The sequence below is a fragment of the Malania oleifera genome, chromosome 12 (assembly GCF_029873635.1).
Source record: "Malania oleifera isolate guangnan ecotype guangnan chromosome 12, ASM2987363v1, whole genome shotgun sequence".
Classification (NCBI taxonomy): domain Eukaryota; kingdom Viridiplantae; phylum Streptophyta; class Magnoliopsida; order Santalales; family Ximeniaceae; genus Malania; species Malania oleifera.
Genome location: NC_080428.1, coordinates 79885232 through 79906171, shown reverse-complemented (window position 1 = coordinate 79906171; position 20940 = coordinate 79885232). Strand labels below are relative to the sequence as shown.

The 20940-nt window shown below is 36.5% G+C and overlaps 1 protein-coding gene across 1 annotated transcript; it reads left to right on the top strand.

The window, feature by feature from the left end:
• Window positions 1–808: 808 nt before the first annotated feature.
• On the top strand, window positions 809–20900 carry LOC131144284 (uncharacterized). The gene is made up of 6 exons (XM_058092834.1): window positions 809–1083; window positions 1260–2807; window positions 2895–2971; window positions 12310–12421; window positions 12584–12700; window positions 20394–20900. The coding sequence occupies exons 2-6, from the start codon at window positions 1383–1385 to the stop codon at window positions 20748–20750; spliced, it is 2088 nt and encodes a 695-aa protein (XP_057948817.1). The 5' UTR covers window positions 809–1083; window positions 1260–1382; the 3' UTR covers window positions 20751–20900.
• The last annotated feature ends 40 nt before the right edge of the window (window positions 20901–20940 follow it).

The window sequence follows — 20940 nt, the reverse complement described above, 5'->3', positions numbered from 1 at the left end:
ATTTAGTTATTCAGTTAAGTAGTTCAGATGGTAGTTCTGATTAATTGTTATTTTCAGTTCTTGAGTTTGTAGTTTAGTTATTGAATTGTTGTATATAAACAGATCTTGTTGTAAACTATTTTCAATAATAAAATTGAAGCACTTCCAGAAATTTGATATTTGACATCATAAAATCACTTTGAAAATAAATAAAAATTCAAAATTAGGTAAATATTAAATGGAAATGTTATTTTCACATATATCCCAGCATAAAAATATTTAAGAATACATACTCAAGATAATAGATATAATTAACATATAAATATAGTTTGATGAAAAACTAAAATTATATAGATAACAAATGTTAAAGAAAATAAGATTTTTACCTTAAAATAATACCAATAAAACTTACTATAACGTCTTGTAAATGAAATAAAAAGAGGAATACGAAAAAAAAAAAAATTGGAACTATAGAATTTCATCAATTTAACTATTCAGGAATTAGATGTTATTAATCATCTTATTCACTCATATTATTATAAAACATATCCTTATATAGGCAAATATGTTGGCATCACAAAAATTAATCACATAATGAATCATTATATGAGCATACCAAAAGTTATAACCTATTATCTATTTATACAACTATTATATTTAACAAATAAAATCTAATTAATTATCTGTAACGGAAAAATAAGAAATATATATATATTTCAGATAATTAATGGGCCTAAAATTCCCTTCCCATTAAAAACACGAGGATAAATGGACGGTCGTGATTCGATGATGTCCAGAAAGCGGCTCCCCCAACGTCCCAGATTCCCGTATCGTCGGTCTCCACTCTCTCGCACTCCAAAGGAAACTTCCGCTCTCCCTCTCTTGAGTTTGTGTCCAGAATTTCCTAAGAAAATCTCCTTTATTTTCGCTTTTTTTTTTTTTTTTTATGGACAGAATTCAGAAACAGAGAAAAAAATTAATTTATAATTATTATTGTTACCATTATTTTTGCTTTGAAAATAAGTAAAAAACAGAGGGAGACTGGTTGGTGGTCATTGTCCTCTTTCTTTCTTGGCTCTGCTCTATTGCCTTGAAGCTCTCCAGGTAAGATCCCAATCCCATTGTTCCCGAAACAAATTGACAATGGATATCTCGCATTTATTGATTCTGCAATCTAAATTACCATTAGACGACACAGAATTTCGATTCTGCAGTTGCCTTTTCTGGTTTGTTTGATCACAAGCAATTGACGATTCGGGTTATTCTCACTCCAATTCTAGGTTTTCTCTTCTTCTGTACGAACATTAATTATTGCGTTGCAAGTAGAGGATAATCGTTTGGTTCTATCGAAGTTGATATGGAGGCGTCCTTGATCGATCGACAATAGCGATTCGTTAAAGGAAATGGCGAGCGCCGGTGAGGAGGACGCCGATGCTGTTCTTAGCGACGTCGAAGCTGACGATCCGGCGCCGATTACAATCAAGAGTCCGTCTCCGGACGAGGTGTCGGTAGAGAGATTTCGGGAGCTTCTCGTGGAGCTTGATCGAGAGAGGCAAGCCCGGGAGGCGGTGGAGAGTTCGAAATCTGAATTGCAAATTTCCTTTAATCGGTTGAAGGTTTTGGCTCACGAGGCGATCAAGAAGAGGGATGAGAGTACGAGGCAGAGAGATGAAGCTCTGCGCGAAAAGGAGGAAGCTCTGAAGGCGAATGAGAAGGTGTCGGGGGAACTAGCTGAAGCTGTTAGATTAAAAGATGAGCTCTTGAAGCAGAAGGATGAGATTTCTAAGCAATCTGACGAAGCGGCAAAGGCTAGAGACTCGTTGAGGTCGGAAATTGAAACTTCGGCACACATGCTTGTTACTGGAATTGAGAAAATATCTGGAAAAGTCAGTAACTTTAAGAATTTTGCGGCAGGTGGATTGCCGAGGTCTCAAAAGTATACTGGCTTGCCTGCTGTTGCTTATGGAGTTATTAAGAGAACAAACGAGATTGTGGAAGAACTTGTTAAGCAGATTGATGCCACTGCGAAGTCTAGGAATGATGCTCGTGAGCAGATGGAACAGAGGAATTATGAGATTGCCATTGAAGTTTCTCAGCTTGAGGCAACGATTGGTCAACTGAGGGAAGAGGTTTCCAAAAAAAGTTCATTTGTTGAGAATTTGGAGAAGTCTATTGCAGAAAAGGATATAAAGATATCTGATGTAGAAAGAGAGACACTGGAAAGACTAAATTCGACGGAGAATGAGGCATTAGAGCTGAGGCAGCTAGTTGATGAATACGATCTCAAGCTAAGGAGTGTAGAATCAAAGGTGGAATCTTTAAGACCGTTAATGTTTGACCAATTGAATTTGGTATCAAAAATCCATGACCAGATTTATGATGTTATCAGGATTGTTGATGCTAATAAGCTGGATCAGTCAGAGTTGTCAGAGTCCTTGTTTCTCCCTCAAGAAACAGACGTGGAGGAGAATATACGTGCTTCTTTAGCAGGGATGGAGTCTATTTATGAATTAAATAGAGTCATTGTTGGGAAAGTGAGGGATTTAGTTGAAGAGAAGAATGGTGAAGCGAAGAGTTTGAATGAAACTGTTACCCGATTGGTTATGGAGAAAGAACATATTGGATCATTACTAAGAAGTGCTTTGTCTAAAAGGATGATATCAGATCCATCATCCAAGACTCATGAGTTATTCCAGGCTGCTGAAAATGGTTTGAAAGAGGCTGGGATAGAATTCAGGTTCAGTAATGTTCTCGGGAATGGTAAAAGTTTTGATTCTCATGATAAAGTGGGTGCCCTGGAAACAGAGGATGATGAAATATATACTTTGGTTAGTGCCTTTTCAATAGCTTTGTGTTTCAAATTTCAAATTTGAAATATTTATTTGCATCATCAGCTGAGGGTATGTTGTGCATAGGCTGGTGCTTTGGAGAATATTGTGAAGGCATCACAGCTTGAGATAATTGAGCTACAGCACACTGGGGAGGGACTAAGGTATTTCCTTCCTATTGTTCTGAAACCAATTCAGATGGACATGGTGAAAACTGTTTTCATTTTAAATCCTCCCCCCCCCCCCCCCTTTTTTGGATTCAAGAAATTATTTGATTTCTCTTGCTTCTATTTTTAAAGTGTAATGGATCATTCTTCCAGCCCCTGTCGGGGCTTTGGGTTTCCTTGGGTTAATAGCTATAACAGTCAAAACTATGAAGTTCAAGTGAATATGTTTTTGATTATAACTGCATCAATATGCAATGTTAATACATGGTTTTTTTTGTTTCTTAACAATATTTGTACCCATATTTAGTCACTTAAATTCTAGACAAATGGAGGAAAAAGCACTTTGATACCTAAATGCAAAAATAAACAGGATATACAAAATTGTAATATCTATCGTGGAATTAAACTTGCAAGTCATACAATAAAACTTGGAAAAAAAGGGTAATTGAATAAAGAGTTTTAGAAAGGCAATGTAGTTATATGTCGAGGACATCCACCACAATGGCTATATGTCTCCAAAGAAGATCAAGGAAAAGAAGAGGGACTTGCACATAGTTTTTATTGACCTAGAGAAAGATTTATAGTGAAGTTACGTGGTGGGTTCAAGAAAAATATGGCGTAGGTGGGAGATATATAGACGCCATGAAGGATATGTATGGTGGGACAATGATTGGTGCTAAATTATACGTGTATGGTTTAGGAAATTTTTAAATCGCAACACATTTACTTCAAGGGATTGTTTTGAGTTTATGTTTTTTGATTTACTTATGGATGAAGTTAGTTGCCATATCCATAATGAGGTTTGGTGGTGTTTGTTTGTAGATGATACTATCTTGAATGATGAAATTAGAGGTGGAGTAGAATCTAGGTTGGAATTACATAGAGGGCCTTTAGATTCTAGAGTTGTTAAAATATGGAGAAGCAAGGCACAATACATGAAATGTTATTTTAGTCATTCTAGGAGGAATATTGAAGAAAATATTGAACTTGATAGTCTAAGAAATTCTTGGCACTAATAGATTTTGGTATCTTCTGTGTATTATGTGAATTGAAGGAGAAATCCTAGAAGATGTAATACATAGAGTTATAGTAGGCTAGGTAAATTGTAGAAGTGTTTTGAGGGGATTGTATGATTGATGAATATCCTTAAAATTAAAAGAAAGTTCTGTAATACAGTTACAAGACCATCTAAGAATTTTGGGCAAATAATAAACAATGTATCCAAAAATAAAGGTTGTGGAAATGAGAATGGTTAGATAGATGAGTGGTATAACTCTAAGGTTATATTTGGTTCATAGAATGGAATGGAATAAGGTGGTGACACAGCAGAAATTAGGGCTATTAGCTGTTTGTACCAATGTTTTAAAAGGCTCAATTGAGGCTCACCTCAAGGCAAGGCATGCCTAAAATGCCTTGGTGCTCAATTTAAAATACTGAATTCCAAAAAGGCTAATGCATTACTTGTTGGGGCTTACACATTTTTACAAAAGGCATGCCTTTCGCACCTTTTTAGTTGTGCCTTTCGCATTTTGGGTGTGTGATTCTCAAGTTAGAATTAGTTAGAAAATTTTAAATACATGTTTATATAAAAGCAATGTCATAATATGAGTTGATATTTAAAATTATTGAACCTCAAGCTTTCCAAAATAACTGAAAGTTATATCTTAGATCATGAAAATAGTTTGAACTTTATAATCATGTAGCTATCTCGTCATAATTTAAGTCATGTACTGAAATTAGCAATTTTTGAATGGCCAACAAGTATTTTGCAAAGTATATCTAATTTTTCTTGGTTTGCACTATATTTTTGGTTTTCTTAAATTTTTATTTATTTTTACAATACATATATTTATTTAAATATTTTTATCTTAAAAAAAAAAAAAATCTCAAAAGGCTTACACCCCAACATCTTAAACCTTATGCTTCGCCTCCTAAGGGTTAAAACTCCTCACCTTACGCCTTTGCCTTTTAAAACATTGGTGTGCACTATAACTCTAATTTTTTTTTTTTTGTTTATATATATAACTTGAAGAAATAATTGTAGAGAAAAATAAATAAGAGTTGAAGGGTATTTTAATTTGATTAAGAAAGCAGTTATGATTAGTTATATGGGTGTTAAAATTTTATTTTTAGCTTAAAGAAATAATTGTAGAGAAAATAAATAGGAGTTGAAGGGCATTTTAATTTGATTACGGGAGTAGTTATGGGTAGTTAAATGAGTGTATTGGGTATTTAAAAAACCAAACCAAGTTTGAGGGATCCCCTTTTTAGTATTAGAGAATGTAGCACAGATGATCTAGATAGTCCTTGGATAGGGCCTAATCCTGCCAAAGAAAAGCCAAGACCACTATGGATCTATTAAAGAGCTCTCCAAATCTTAAAAGAAGAAGGATTATTATCACCTAAACCAGAGCCCATAACTGAATTTCCTAAAACTACTCCTCATCCAGCTCCAGAACCCATTCCTTGTTTTATGGCTTCCTCATATGATAAAAATTTCCCTCCTCTTGAATCAAAATCACAACCAGAGGCAAATCTTTATTCCAAACCCTTTGTCCAGCCTACAGAAATCCAGCCTGATGGAACCAAAAAGTTGCCTTCTCAAGCTAAGCAAGTCCTCAATTAGCAAACTCAAAACGCCAGGGTTCAAAATGAAACTCTTGAAACTCTGGACCACAAAGTTGATAGATTAATCTCTCATAGCTCTCGAATGGACAGCCGCATAGGTCAATTTGATTCTAGAATTGAATAGATGTATACCGATCTAAAGGCCAGAATTGATCAGCTGGATGCAGATTTAAGATACTACATAAAGACAGGGTACTTCAGAGCAGAATTTGATTTCAAAGAGGCATAAATCAGAAAGCTAAAAGATTAATTATTCCAGATGGAGCAAGATTTTCAAAAACCTCCGCCTCCACCATCCTTTTATATACCCAAGGCTTAATCTTACACTCCTACTTACTCCTTCTTTTCCTCACCATCGCCCCCATCCTCATATACACAACCAGATTATTCCAAACACTTTAAGTCCATGATTGAAGTTTTCAGAAAACATTCCCTTATACATAAAAAAGCAAGTTCCAACACCTCACGACCAAATCCTCCATCACCCAGATCAGTACCATCTACCTCTTACCCAGAACAAAAACTCAAGGCCCCTGTGATTCCATTTGAATTTGAGCCCAAATACCCACCCTTACTCATTGATGAGATTTCTTCTCCATTGGAATTGACCTCTGTAAGTGATGTTTCCATTGAAGCCTTATCAGCCTCATCCCAAGAAGAAGATGTTGATGATATCACTCAGATGCTCGTGGTTGCTCGAACAGACCCTGAACCAACTAAGGCTCGGGATACAGATGATATGTCTGAAACCACTCCAATTTTTGAAGAACCCACAGAGGCTGAAACAAGAGCTCAGGAACCCCAAGGAACCTTCCCACTGAAGCCTTCTAATGGCCCTTGGCTCTCCTTTGACGATATTCCTCCAATCAAATGGAGAGACAGAATAGGAGAATTCGGAGCATGGATTGATCTTCAATTATCCAAAATAGGGAATTTTTTAGAAGTAGTTTTAATGGAATTCGCATCCAGGTTTATTGGATCTCTCAGAGATTGGTTTCAAGCTCTAGGAGACTACAGACAGCTGCAATTTATCAGATCACAGTCCCCTTCATTTGCACTCGGAACTCTCTACCGGGAATTCATTGGAGACCCAGATACGCACGCCACTTAAGTCAGGCAAGAGTGTTTTGAGATGCGTTGTTGTTCTTTGAAGAGAAAAGACCTTGAATTTCATTACCAAAGAATGCCTAAGAGATATTATCTCTTAGGAGGTTTCAATGATGAAAATTTGAGACAGGTCTATATTAACTCTTTGCCTAAGGAACTTCAAACAAAACTCTAGAGGAAAATTAATTCTCTCCAAAGACCACTTAGAGAAATCTCTCAGAAGTTCAACAATTGGCCCTTGCTTCTTTGGATAAGCTCTGTGATACTCATGAGTTATTTTCCAAGATGCTTCAACAAAATCACAGGTTTAAGAAGCAGTGTAAAAAGCCCTATTTACAGATTAAATGCAAGGATAAAAGTTGCACGTGTAGCTCAAAAAAGAAGAAGCATTTTCACAAAGTCCCTAGTCATAAGAAGTCCAAGAAGTTTAAATTCTTCAGGAAGAAGCTCAAAAGAGGAACAAGGAAATCTTCCCGATGCTTTATTTGTGTCAAGAAGGGACATTTTGTAAAACAGTGTCCTCGTGATTGAGAAAAATTAGAAAAGATGATTCAACAATTACAGGTTGAAGATGCTGATATTGAATCCATCTACTCAAAGCAAGAAGAAATTGACAGTGATACAGTCTTCGTTCTTCCCACAACTGATCCTTCTGATTCGGATTATTCTGATGATGATTATTCTAATTCTCCTGAAGAAGTGTTCTAGGCTCGACAGATGTTCCTTTCAGAATAGTCCCAGTTAAGTCCTCATGCCCAAATCCAAATTTTTCCGGAAAAATACAGCAAGCCCATTCCTGCTATCGCATATGTTGATACAAGTTCTTACAAGACCATGATTAATCCAAAGATTCTCCCCTTAGAATATTGGTCTCATAGTACCCAGTCTTTCAAAGTAGCCAAATAATCAAATCTTTACCACTTCTTTGGTATCCAAGAAGAAGGTTGGAATCAAGCTTCTTCCCAATTGCACAGTCTGGGCTCATGTCATTGGAAGTTCTCTTCGTGATAAAGATGGCATATTAGGATGGGATGTTTATTGCCAGTCCAAATCCCTTAGAATCCTTCCCACAGGAATCAAGTGCAACCGGGAGTTTAAGCCTTTTACTCCTATGACCAAAATATATTCCTTAGAAGAAGGAAATCCAGATTATCAGCCTATCCAAGATCAATTATTAAAGCTCTATGCTGAAAGCCATGATCAATTTGATCACCAGAAACCCCTCTGAAAAAATCATGATTTCTTTATCAAGCTGCCTTTCAAGCTCAATGAAGATGTTAATCCAACAAAAGCCTCTCATCCAGGTATGACACCCTCAGATCTGAAAATGGCAAGAGATGAATGTAAGCAGTTGCTAAAACAAGGCCTTATTGAGCCCACAAACTCTCCTTGGGCCATGTCAAGCCTTCTATGTGGAAAAACGATCAGAGAAGGTTAGGTGAAAAAAGAGATTGATGATTGATTATAAGCCCTTAAATGCTTTCATTAAAGATGATAAGTTCCCTATTCCAAAGCACAGGACTTTATTCGTTCATCTTGCAGAAGCAAAGATTTTTTCAAAATTCGATCTTAAGGGAGCATTTTGGCAACTCGGGATTCATCCGATGATCGATACAAAACAGCTTTCTGCATCCCAAATGAACAGTTTCAATGGACTGTTCTACCCTCCGAGCTTAAAACGGCCTCTTCATTATTTCGAAAGGCCATGACAGGGATATTCAATCCTATTCTCCAGTGCTTTGATATATATTGATGATATATTATTATTTTCCAAGACCCGAGAAGATCATTATCAATTGCTGCAACAATTTCATCATCTGGTTGATCAGCATAGAATAATGCTCTCCCAAAAGAAAAGTAGCATTGGAAAGTGAGAAATTGATTTCTTAGGAATGAAGATTTCACATGGTGAATTTACTCCTAGACCACATATTGCTGAAGAATTATTGGGCTTTCCATATGAATATCTTCTGAAAAAGCAAATTCAACAGTTCCTTGACATTATCAATTTCATTTGAGACTTTATTCCTCATGTGGGTGATTTTACTAGCCAGCTGCCCAAGCTTTTGAAAAAAGATTCACCACCGTGGGGCCCAGATCAAACTAATGCTGTCAAGCACCTCAAAAAAGCTGCACAAAATCCACCGCCTCTCACAATCCCATCAACTAGGAATCTCGTCTTGCAAACTGATGCAAGTGATCACTTCTGGGGAGCATTATTGCTTGAAGAAAAGGATAACAGAAGAAACTACTGTGGACATGCCAGTGGAGAATTCAAACCTTCACAAAAGCATTATCACATGGTTTACAAAGAAATCCTTGCTGTAAGATATGGGATCTAGAAATTTGATTTTCATGTCAGAACCAGACATTTCACAATCGAGATGGATAATTCCAGCTTTCCAAAAGCACTTGAATTCCGGAACAAGATTCTCCCAGATCCCGAGATACTTCGTCTCAAAGATTGGTTTTCCAGATATGATTTCACTGTGAAACATATAAAAGGAAAACACAATATCTTGACAGACATGCTTAGCAGACCAGAACAATTAGCCCTTTTTATCCTTGCCAAGAAAGCCATACCCTTAATCTTCATGGCTTCGCCCAGAGATTTTTTCACCTCTCTGCTACAAAAGAGATGACCTATCCTCCAGAACTCCTCGGTCCCCTTCCAGTCCAAACCTTCACCCCCAGCCACATCAATAGCTTTACCAAAGCTCATGTTCCAGTATATGCCACGTTGATCAGGCATCATTTATCTAACCCTTCAAAACCCTTCCTCAACCCTTATTTCCTCAGTCCATCCTCATTATTTGATCCTAATATTTTATGGTATATCTGGTGTGTTTCTGTTTTGCAGATACATGCAATCATTTTCCCCCTTCAAGAAGTGTATGAACATTTGTACAAGCCAACCAATCAAGACTCTCTCCTTAGGACCCTTTTCCAATGGTTTGACCTTTTGCCGTCATGGAGAAGGAAATTGATCAAATTAATGGGAAATCAGAACGTTTGGAAATTAACTTCAGAAGAAGCCTCAAGAGTTCATTGTGTGTTCATCTTACATAGGCCCTACTTCTACAATCCTTAGAGGAATTTGTTATGGTCCCACAACACAGCTTTCGTATGGGAATCAGTCCATGATCTCCCCAAGCTTTGGCCAAGTTTCAAAGAGCCTCTAATTCAATTTCTCTATGAACTCAATAATATCTCTTATGGCCTTGAAGTTATCTAGCTTGTTCCTGACAATCTCATTCCACCAGAAGACATCCCTGCAGGAGATCTGTTTTAGGATTCCCAGGATCCTATGGAGACTGATGAACACGCCGGCTTTCCACCCACTTACTACCATCCAGTGTATGGAGAAATTATTAATGAGGACTACATCAATCTCAACTTGTCTCCTTCACACCACATGTAGACCCAGCACTACCAAGACGTCGGTTGTCGGGTGTCATGTGACTTTATTTAAGTAGCTTGTGTCGTGTCACTTTATTAAAGTAGCTTTAAGTCATGTAAAACTTTATGTCAAGTCTCTTTATTAAAGTTTCTTTAGGTCATGTCGTTGCTTTATGTAAAAGTTGCTACTTTATGTCATGTAAAAGTTTGTGTCAGGTAACTTTATTAAAGTTACTTCAGTTTTGATAAGTCTTGTAATAGTGAGCTTATATCTATAAATAAGGGGGTTGCGTTCCCGTTCGGGGCAACACCACAACTCTGAACACTAGAAAACCTGTCTAAAGTTTTCTATTCTTCCATGGCTTTCTAAATTCCAAGTTCCTGGCTTTTGTATCCACCTTTATGAGCTTGTAAAAAGGATTCCAGTATGCTCTGTGCTTGCCTCTCTAGGAGGATCTTGCACATCAGAAAGATGGTACGGTCCCCTAAGATCTACCTTGTTCGGTACCATTGATCTTTCCTTAAGGGCACTTGTGGATGGCTTAGAAGTACCTGTTGATGAGGTTTGGGGAAAAACAAGTCTAAGTGTCTGAAAGGTTTTAGATCTGGGGTTTTCAGACGTTTGTATGATCTAAGGGGCTCCCGACCCCGTGTGATGTTTTCATTAAACATGAAACAAGATGAGAGACATTTCCATGATGAAATTTTGGGATAATCTATTTGATGTTATGGATTAATAAAAAAAACTGCATTATCACTTGCTTTATGATAACAAGACTTTTTCTTTTATTTTTATTTTGTAAGCTATCAAATTCCTATAACATTCTTTTCTTATGCATTTTGTGAACCAAATGTAATCTAAAAGATTAAAGTAAAAGAATAAACTCATCCATCATAAGTTAGGTGTTGCACCTATAAAAGATAAAATTAAGGGCTAGGTGGTTAAGATTGTTTCATGCTAGAAACAATAACTAACTCACTTCTCCTTACAAGTGCTCTATTAGGCTTGCTTTTCAAATGCCCAAACCATCTAAGCCACCCCTCCCTTATCTTGTATTTGATCGGTGCTATGCCTAAATTATTGCGTAGATGCTCATTTTGTACTTTATCTTTTAATGTTATACCACTCATAAACCTTAACATTTGCATTTCTGCATTTTTTTTAAATTTTTTGTGCATGTATAATAGAGAAAGCTTTCCCTATCATAAGCTTTCTCTAGGTCTTTGTTTCAATATTGTAATGTGTAAAACATAGAATGTATAATATTTTTTGGTGCATAATATTTTCATTAAATAATAGAGTTTTGAACCAATTTGATAATGCTTACTGATTAATTACATTCTATAAAATAAACTTACTAATTTATTATAGCATGTGAAATTACAAAAGTATGGTGTTGTAGTAATACAATTAGGGGCGACCATTTAAAAAATCTCATTAACTAAACCGATCAAAATTCTATATTTAACCGAACTCAACCAAACGAATTTCGGTTAAATCGGTTAGCCGATTTTAACCAATTTAATATTTTAATATATATAATATAAATAATATATATAATTTTAATATATATAATATATAAAATATTTTAATATATAATATATATAATTATTTATAATTAATTTATACTATTTAGTTAATTCATTTAACTAAAGAACCCAAAAATTGAACCGAAAATCGAAAACCAAAATTCAACAAAAATGAAAACTAAACCGAACCAACCGAATTTACTCGGTTAATTCGGTTTTAACTGAATTATGCTCACCCCTAAATACAAATAATAATTAATAGCACCAATGATGGTTTAAACCTATATAGAAGTAATTTATTTTTGAATGAATTGTCATCATTAGCATTTGAATGGTTAAGAAGAATTTGAATAATGACCATTATAATCCATTTATAGTAGTCTTTTGCCCTAGCAGTACATGATTCTATCATGTCGCAGTATGCTGTTTTGATTAGCCATTTATAATTATGTTTTAAAGAGTACCTCAAAGCTATTTAATTGCCTCACAACTGATGAAATGGTGGCCATTCTGTTCTTTGGATCCTTTTGTAGATTTTATCTTTTGATATAAAATCGATGAGGCTGTGAGAATATCATTTTACTGTTTTCATGAAATACCCATCAATTGTACTGAGTGACCTGTACTGATTAGTTAATTTGTGTTCTGGTATGCTGATTCTCTCTTTTAAGGGCAGAGTCGAGTTTACTTAAAGAGCATGTTGAGGTCCAGACCAAGGAGCTCAGTCATATGAAGCGTCGCATTGAGGAACTTGAAGAGAAGGAGAGAGTGGCAAATGAGAGTGTAAATTATTTTTTCTGACCATTTTCTCTATGTTAAGTCCTTGCACTTAGAGATGTGTGATGTGCAGTATTTCACTCAGTATTTGTGTTAACCCATTTAAACTTTGTTTGGATGATTATAATTTTTCGGATTGAATATTTAGCGAACCCATTCATGTTTTAGGTTGAAGGGCTTATGATGGACATTGCTGCTGCTGAGGAAGAAATTACAAGATGGAAAGTGGCAGCTGAGCAGGAAGCTGCAGCAGGCAGAGCTGTTGAGCAAGAGTTTGTGGCACAGGTATGGAAGAGTTTGTAGCTAATTTTCATTTTTTTCTCACTTTTTTGTTGAATATGTTACATGATTGAACATCCAAAGTTAGTCCTTCATGTTTAGATTTAATGTTCCCCAAAGTGATTTGGGTTTATTTTCATTATTCTTCATCTCTCATGCCTGCAGCATTGATAAATGGCCTAAATTGATCTCCCCATAATCTGCCAATGCTGTTCATATTTTCAATTCTTCATACTTCATGCATTCTTCTCGTACAAGATTTATTTTCCTGTGTATCATCTTTCTTTTGTTTGATTTTAATATATTTGGGATTTTGGTTGATGGTTTTGATTCTCAGCCAGTCCCAAAGTTAACCAATTGTGCTTTCTAAAATTTTGTTTCCCTTTTATATTTCTGTTTTGAGGGAGATAAATGATGAAGTCTCTAACAATACACTTCCTTGGAGGGTTTTGACTCAACGCACATGATTTTTTACTATAATATCAAACCCGATTTAGGCCTTCAAGGCAATCAAGCAAAAGTTACTTCTTCCTCCCTCTATGCTCCTTTGTGGGAGCCCTTGTAAGAGCCCAGTAGTCATTGGCTTCTGCATGCTGACAAGAAAATTCCTCTCCAAGTCCAGTTTATGAGTTATAAAGCTTTACTTATCCAAAATAAATAAACAATAAAAGATAGAGAGAAGAAGAAACGACTCATCAAATAAGGTGTATAAGTTCGCTGCACGAAAAGGATTCCTCTTTTAATTTTCTTTCCCAGGCATTACCTAGGTTTGGTGCTAGACTGCTAGTAAATGCTAGAAGCTCATATCCTTTTGAGACCTCTTACTCTTATTGAATATTGAAATCATCATGTTGCTATCTTTTTAACTACTTCCTAACTCTAGGGGTGTTTGGTCTATGGAACCAAAAATATTCCATGGAATGTGCATCTCATGGAAATATTTTTTTTGAGTTCGCATTGGAAAATTCACAAGAGTATACATAGGATGCTTATGTCAGTGTTTGGTTGAACATGGGATTATTTGCATTGTAATTTTGGCAAGCATTTCAAGAAGGTGATCATTTTATCCTTGACCTGTGTATAAATAATATTTGAAGAAAATCTGGAACGGACTACTATCTTTTTATGATTTTTGACTGGTACTAATTTTATTTTTTTCTCCATAAAAAAATCTGAAAGGCCAATGTTCCCCAAAAGTCAAGGCTTTTATTTGGTTAGTTGTGCTTAATCGAGTCAAGACCAATAACTTGCTGCCGAGTGGGAGAAATTTGAAAGCATTTTCTCCAGATGTATGCATTTTATGCTTTAACAGTTCAGAAACATCCTCTCATTTGTTTTTGCACTATGATTTGGCTTCAAAAGTGTGGAATAAGCTTTTTGGTTTACTAGGAGAAAGTAGGGTTTGCCGATACACAAAGGTGAACTTCTCAGCTATTTCCTTTTCTGGTTTTGGTAGGAAAAAGGATATTGTAGGCTTGTAGCATTATGGGGGTGAATTTTCTTTCATAGTGCTGCTGGTTAGAGCTTAATAGGAATGAATATGTGCACGTCTAATGGAAATATTTTTGTTTGGTTTGCATTGTAAAATTCCTAAGAATGTACACTGGATGCTCATGTGAGATTTTGGTTAAACATGGGAACATTGGCACGGGAATATTGGTAGGCATTTTAAGAATATGGTCATAGTACAAATAATATATAAAGAATAATTCTTTTAGGGTTTATTGTGCAAATTGTTTTACAATATTTTTTATGAGTACCAATTTTTGTATTCCGCTCCATAAAGAAATCTAGAAGGCTAAGGTTCCCTCAAAAGTGTTTTTTTTTTTTTTTTTTCACTATAGAAAAAGAAGAAATTCATTGATGGTTTAAGAATATGCAACCAAGAGAATAGGACATCTCCTTGACAAAATTTATGGTAATTGAGATAAAAAATAAATATTGCCAATCGCGCAAGCTAAAAAGCTCGCCCCCCTTAAAAGTTCCCATGACCCATACACCAAAGAGAAGCCAAGTATTGATTCTTCTCCCAAACCAGCAGGGTGTCAACTTCTTCCCTGGGAAAATGTGGGCATTACGTTCCATCCACAAGCCTCCCAAAATACTACAAAGAAAGCACAATCCTTGGTTATCAAGGATGTGCCAGTTGGCGGACAGTAGGGCTGCAAATGGACCGAGCCGAGCCGAGCTTCAGCATGCTCAGGCTCGGGCTTGGCTTGGTTCAAGGTCAGAAAGTTGGGCTCTAGCTCAGCTCAAGATTAAAAATATTGGCTTGGGCTTGGGCTTGGGCTGAAATTTTATAAATGACCTAATAATTATAGTTTCATCCACCTATTTTGTTTGGGACAAAATTTGTACCTTTCTCCTTGGGTGATTGGGTTAGTATTGGACTCTTGGGATTGGGCCAACTTGACGAGCCTATTAATGAGCTCATTACTAAGCTCCTTAACGAGCCCATTTGAGCTAGTTATTGGGCTGTTCACGAGCTGAAACGAGCTGAGCCTAGCTATGCTCACTCTTGGCTTGTTCACAAACCGAGCCTAAAAATTGAGCTTGGGCTTCACTCATTTAGATAATAAACGAGCTCGAATAAGCCCTTATTGGGCCAAGCTCTTGAGCCGCTCGTGAGTGGCTTGGTTCATTTGCAGCCCTAGCAGGCAGCAATGTTTTCATCTCCCTGGTTTGGTGCCGCCTGGATGGGTCCGAAGGGCTCACTTAGATTGGAGTTCCAGGGGGGTCATAAAAAATAAAAAAGAAACTGCCAGAAAATCCTCCACTATCTTTGGATAAACCCATCGTTCTCCAAAATAACCAAATAACTTATTCCCTACGTTCCAAGCAAAATTGCATTGCATAAAATGATGCAATGCAGATTCTGAACAACTAAAGCAAAGCACACAAACATCTGGAGAGAGAGAGCCTTCAAAGGTCTCCTAATGTACAACAAGTTATTGTTTTTTATTTTATTAACCACAACCAACCAAAGAAAAGCCTTGATTTCTTATTTTTTCCTTGGTGGGGGGAGGACTTTGGCCTTCCAAAAAGCTTTGTAAAGAGGAAAGGGAGAACTAGTACTAGTTAAAAAATCAAAAAAAGATTTGCCAGAGTAAACTGCCAAAGAATCCAAAGACCAGGGCTGACTATTTGCTTCCAAAGGGACCTAACAGTTATTCAACAAGACTAACAAAGAGGATAATTCTTTCATCTTCCTATCACTCAATGACCTTTGAAAGTAAAAATCCCCAAAAGGTAAAGGACCATTTACATCAACAACAAAAGAAGAAATGGAACCATCCTGCCCTGAGCTTAAATGAAGGAGATGAGGGAAAAAGGTGGGCAAAACAACATTCCCCAACTAAAGATCTTTCCAAAAAATGGATATTACAACCCCTACCCAACTGGAATTTTGTGTGGGGAATGATGAGGGGTTAAATCTGAGAGATAGCTTTCCATGAACTTACCGAGGGACATCTAGTTCCCGAATAAGTAATCCCACCATTCTCCTAAGTCCAAAATTGCTTTTAACAAGGAAGAATCCTCTAGCAGAACCACCAAAGCCATTTGGCCAGGAGAACTGTGTTTTTAGACACCAAAGTACCAAGACCCAAACCATCCTCCCACTTAGACCTACACACGAGCTCTCACCTCACCGAATGATCCCTAAATCCCCCAAAGTTCCCCCATAAGTTAAGGCTTTTGTTTGGTTGGTTGGTTGTGCTTAGTAGAGTCAAAACCAATGACTTAATGCAAAGCATGAGACCTTTGAAGGCACTTCTACGCATGTATGCATTTTATGCTTTGCCAGTCCAGAAACAGCTTCTCATTTGTTTCTGTACTGTGATTTTGCTTGCAAAGGGTGGAATAAGCTTCTTAGTTCATTGGGAGAAAGTCGGGTTTTTCTCGTGTAAGGTGGAGTGCTTCTTGGCAATTTTATTTTACGGTATTGGTAGGAAAAAGGATGTTATAGGCTTGTAGCATTATGGAGATGCACTTTTTTTCGTTGTGCTGTGGGGTTTATGGTTGGAAGACTCGGAACATGATGCGTCATATTTTATGGGAAGAAGAATACTTTTTTGTTATAGGAAAAAATTCATTACTTGGCTTCGTTATGGTGTGTTGGTTCTAGGTATTTTAATGGAGTGAGCTTCTTTGATATCCAATGGGATTGACTTTTTTGTTGGTTTGATTTGTGTTTTCTCTTCTTTTTTTACTTTTTGTTTTTATGTTTTGCTTGGAGGATTTCTTATTCTCCGCTCTGTATGTTCGTCCTCCTTGAATAAAATCTTCTTCTTTTTCCATAAAAAAACAAAATACAACAAATAATCATATTTTGGTACAAAAACCTGCTAAGAGTATATACCTAGTTAAACCCAAATCCTAAAAATTTCAGCCATCATAAGTTCAACACTTTAAAAATCCTCATGAACTGTTAAACACCGCTAGCATGCTTCAGGGGTGGGGGAAAATTTTATATTAGACAAGTTGATCCTTTTGACTTACCTAAATCATGTTGTTAGCTGATTTTTTCTGTCTACACTCAGCCAAATGGCCAAAGAACCATCATTGTCAAAACTGTTGCTATCTGAAAGAGCTGCAGTAACCATGATCTTCACCAAGCCAAACCAACCACTAGCTACCAAAACTAATGCCTATCTACATTTCTGCTATCACAACTCACCCCAACAACATTGTCCAGCCCATCTCAATTTACATAGAATGAATAAGAGGAAGCTTTACAATTCCACTATTGTTCAATATTGCCCAAACTGACCTGAGAATCCAAGTATCCAACATGGTAATATGATTGTCAACCGCTTCAATCATTGGTTCAAAGGGCTGGTATTTTAATAAATTAAAAAATGTAAATGAATAATTCAAAATAATTAATTATAACTAATGATAAAATAACACAAATTTAAATTTAGAAAAACAAATAAGAAAGTAAAAAAAGTATTAACAGGAGTTGTATAACATCAACAGAAACCAAGTTTTATGACAACATATGCATCATTCAACTATCAAATTTCATCCAAACATTCACCACTCAACATTACAATACATTAGTTGACAAAGAACAAAGTTTCGTCTTGATTAATATGCTCGATAAAGTTCCCCAATTCATCATCCAAGTTCTCGAAGCATCCACATCACAAACTTGCCAAATATTTCTCTCAACGTCTTGAGCCAATCGCAATCGCAATCACAATTGCATTGAGGTTTTACAACTTTAGACTTTTAATTGAATGAAGAAATGATCAATTCCCCTGTGTTACTAATGTAAAAGATAAATTAAAGAGTTTTAAGACATTTTACCCCTGTTGTTAAAAACCGCTCTGCAGTTTGAACTGTGCATTTAATTGTTTTCCAGTATTTGAAGAATTTTTGTCGCAAGTTGGGGTATGTCAGTATATGGTTTAGCAACCCTGTGTATTTGACCAAGATTTCAAGAATCAAACTGCTAAAATTTATTATTATTATTATTATTTTTCAAGTATTTTTTTATAATAAAATTCAAGTAATTGGAACATTTTCTTGTTTGCCTCACCTAAAAGGCATATCTCTTTTGGGAAAAAAACTGATATTTGTTGCGCCTTGATGCATTTTTCAAACACCTTGAATCAAATTATGCCTTGGGATTTTGGGAATTTCCTTTATAAATGGCTTTTCAAGTAACAACAACAACAAAACAAACCAAGCCTTAAGTCCCACTAGGTGGGGTCGGTTACATGATTCCTTTTCCGTCAATTTATGCAATCATGGACAATTTCTTTTGACAAATTCAGAGCTATTAAATCCTTACTCATTATCTCATTTCAAGTTATTTTAGGTCTACTCCTATTCCTTCTACTGCGCTTCGCGGTAACTAACTCACTTTTCTTCACTGGTACACTATGTAACCTACATTGCAAATGTCAAACCATCTGAGTCGTCTTATCTTCAACAAGAACTACGCCTAACTTATCGCGCATATGTTCATTTTTTAATTTATCTTTTAACCTTACACCACTCACTCATCTAAGCATTCTTATCTCAACAACTTTTACTTTTTGGATATGTTGTTTCTTAGTCGCCCAACATTTTGATCCATAGAGCATAGCTGGTCTTACAGCCGTCCTATTAAATTCCCTTTTAATTTTAAGGGAAACGACTTTTCAAGTACCATGTATGAACAATTGAACAGCATTGAGAACAAAAGCTAGATCATGTACTTTGGCTAAGGTACCAATGTTAAAAAATCCCAGGATTGTTGGGACTACTATATACATGTTCTGGTAGATGGCAATAGCTTTTGGCTTGTATATTTGTGCATCCTGTTTATTATGAAGTCATCCTTGAATGGTAATTGGGGAACGGAGGAGCTTTTAATTTGTAAAAAGGAGAGGAATGCTTTCTTTGGTCAATGAACTTGGATATTCCTGGACTGATTGCTGAGCATCATTTTTTAATTTCATTATGTGCTAATTGCATTGTTTTCTTGGCATTGGGGGGCAGATGTCTGGTATTGTTTGTCTTTGGAGAATGATAACTTTGAGAAAAGGAGATGCCTTGTTCCATGAGAATGTTCAAGACAAATAATAGTGCGTGACATGTGATACACGTCTACAATGGATTTGCATGTGGCTAAATATATCAGAATGAATTGTTTGGAAAATTTCTAGGACCCTGGTGACAGTGGGACGGCCAACTGTTTGGTCTCTGCCTCATTCTCTCTCTCTCTCTCTCTCTCTCTCTCTCTCACACACACACACACACATACACACACATTTGCTTGTGCACATTCACACATTCACTTATTATTTTTTTGATGGAAAAGGAAATTCATTGAGAATTGAGAAGCAGAAGAAGAAATAGTTGCAATAAAGGAGAACAAGAAGTCCTCATTGAAGAAAATAAAACTACATCAAGTTAATAAATTCCCCTCAGTCTCAAGGACATCTTGGAAACATCAACCTTTAAATCGCCTGCGCTATATCTCAAAGAGAAGCCTAGACCGTTTCCCAAAGAAACCCCACTGGTAATCTCTCACCATTCAAAATTCTAGCATTTCCTTCCAGCCAGATTCCCCCTGATAACACATCACAAAGAAGCACATCTTGACAACCTTTTAACATTTTTACCTTTCCCTAAACCAGCAAAAGAAATTGTCAGAAGATCTGCCACCCACATTGGGCAAACCCACATTTCACTAGGGAACCCAAAAAGAGTATTCTACAAGTTCCAAGCAAAAGAATAATAAATAAACAACTTGGACACACCCAATGAACTATTTTCACTCATGAACACATACCCAGTGACAGAGCTTTAGAAGGCCTCCTACTCTGCCGTATTATGTTTCCCCTCTTATACTAGGGATGCTTTTAGAAAAGAAATTTGTTCTAAAGAAAAAAAATTGAAAGCTGATTTTTGGCAATTCAGGTGACAACTTGATCACTGTCCAATTCCCACGTTTATTAGGATTACTGATGGATCCAAACACGTGAGGTTTTCTTTCTTTCGGATTTTCAGCATGTTGGCAGGAGCTGCATCACAGTAGTGGTATACATCAGCTTCATATCTGACTGAAAGTGAAGACAAAAACTTTGTTCCATTTGATCACACTCCCATTTCTCTGCTAATGCAAGATATATTGTGTAGACAGTAGATTTGGCTAAACCATTTGTTGGTACTCATGGTGATGGCATCGGTTGTATTTTTGCAGTTGTCAACCCTTCGGCAAGAGCTTGAGGAGGCAAAGCAAGCCATGAAGGAGCTGGAGAAAAAGCTTAAATTCAAAGAAGAGACAGCAGCTGCTGCCATGGCAGCTAGAGATGCAGCCGAGAAGTCACTGAGGTTGGCGGACTCAAGAGCATCTCGGCTAAGGGAGAGGGTGGAAGAGCTGACTCACCAGCTTGAAGAGTATGATACCCGGGAAGACTCCAGGAGGAGACGAACTGCACCTAGATATTTATGCTGGCCATGGGAGTGGCTTGGGTTGGACTTTGTGGGTGGTTTCCACCAGCCTGATACACAACAACATACTTCAAATGAAATGGAACTTTCCGAACCCTTGCTCTGAATCTATATTTTCGATGAAAGAAAATTGGTTAGTGTATTATTGCGATCTTTGAGGTGGCTATCTAACAAAAAAAAAAAAAAAGTGTGTTTAGGAAGCCATAAATCTGTCTTGTATTTTACCATTTTTTTGCCTAATCAATTTTCAGGGCAATGATGCAGTTTGTTATTTAGAAAAGGGCGAGGAAAAGGGT

Bases quoted from the DNA above. Each gene is read 5' to 3' on its own strand.
- LOC131144284 (XM_058092834.1), top strand. From the start codon at position 1,383: ATGGCGAGCGCCGGTGAGGAGGACGCCGATGCTGTTCTTAGCGACGTC. The intron at 12,422-12,583 runs GTAAATTATTTT...TTCATGTTTTAG, and splicing joins AGAGAGTGGCAAATGAGAGT to GTTGAAGGGCTTATGATGGA. The intron at 12,701-20,393 runs GTATGGAAGAGT...GTATTTTTGCAG, and splicing joins AGCAAGAGTTTGTGGCACAG to TTGTCAACCCTTCGGCAAGA.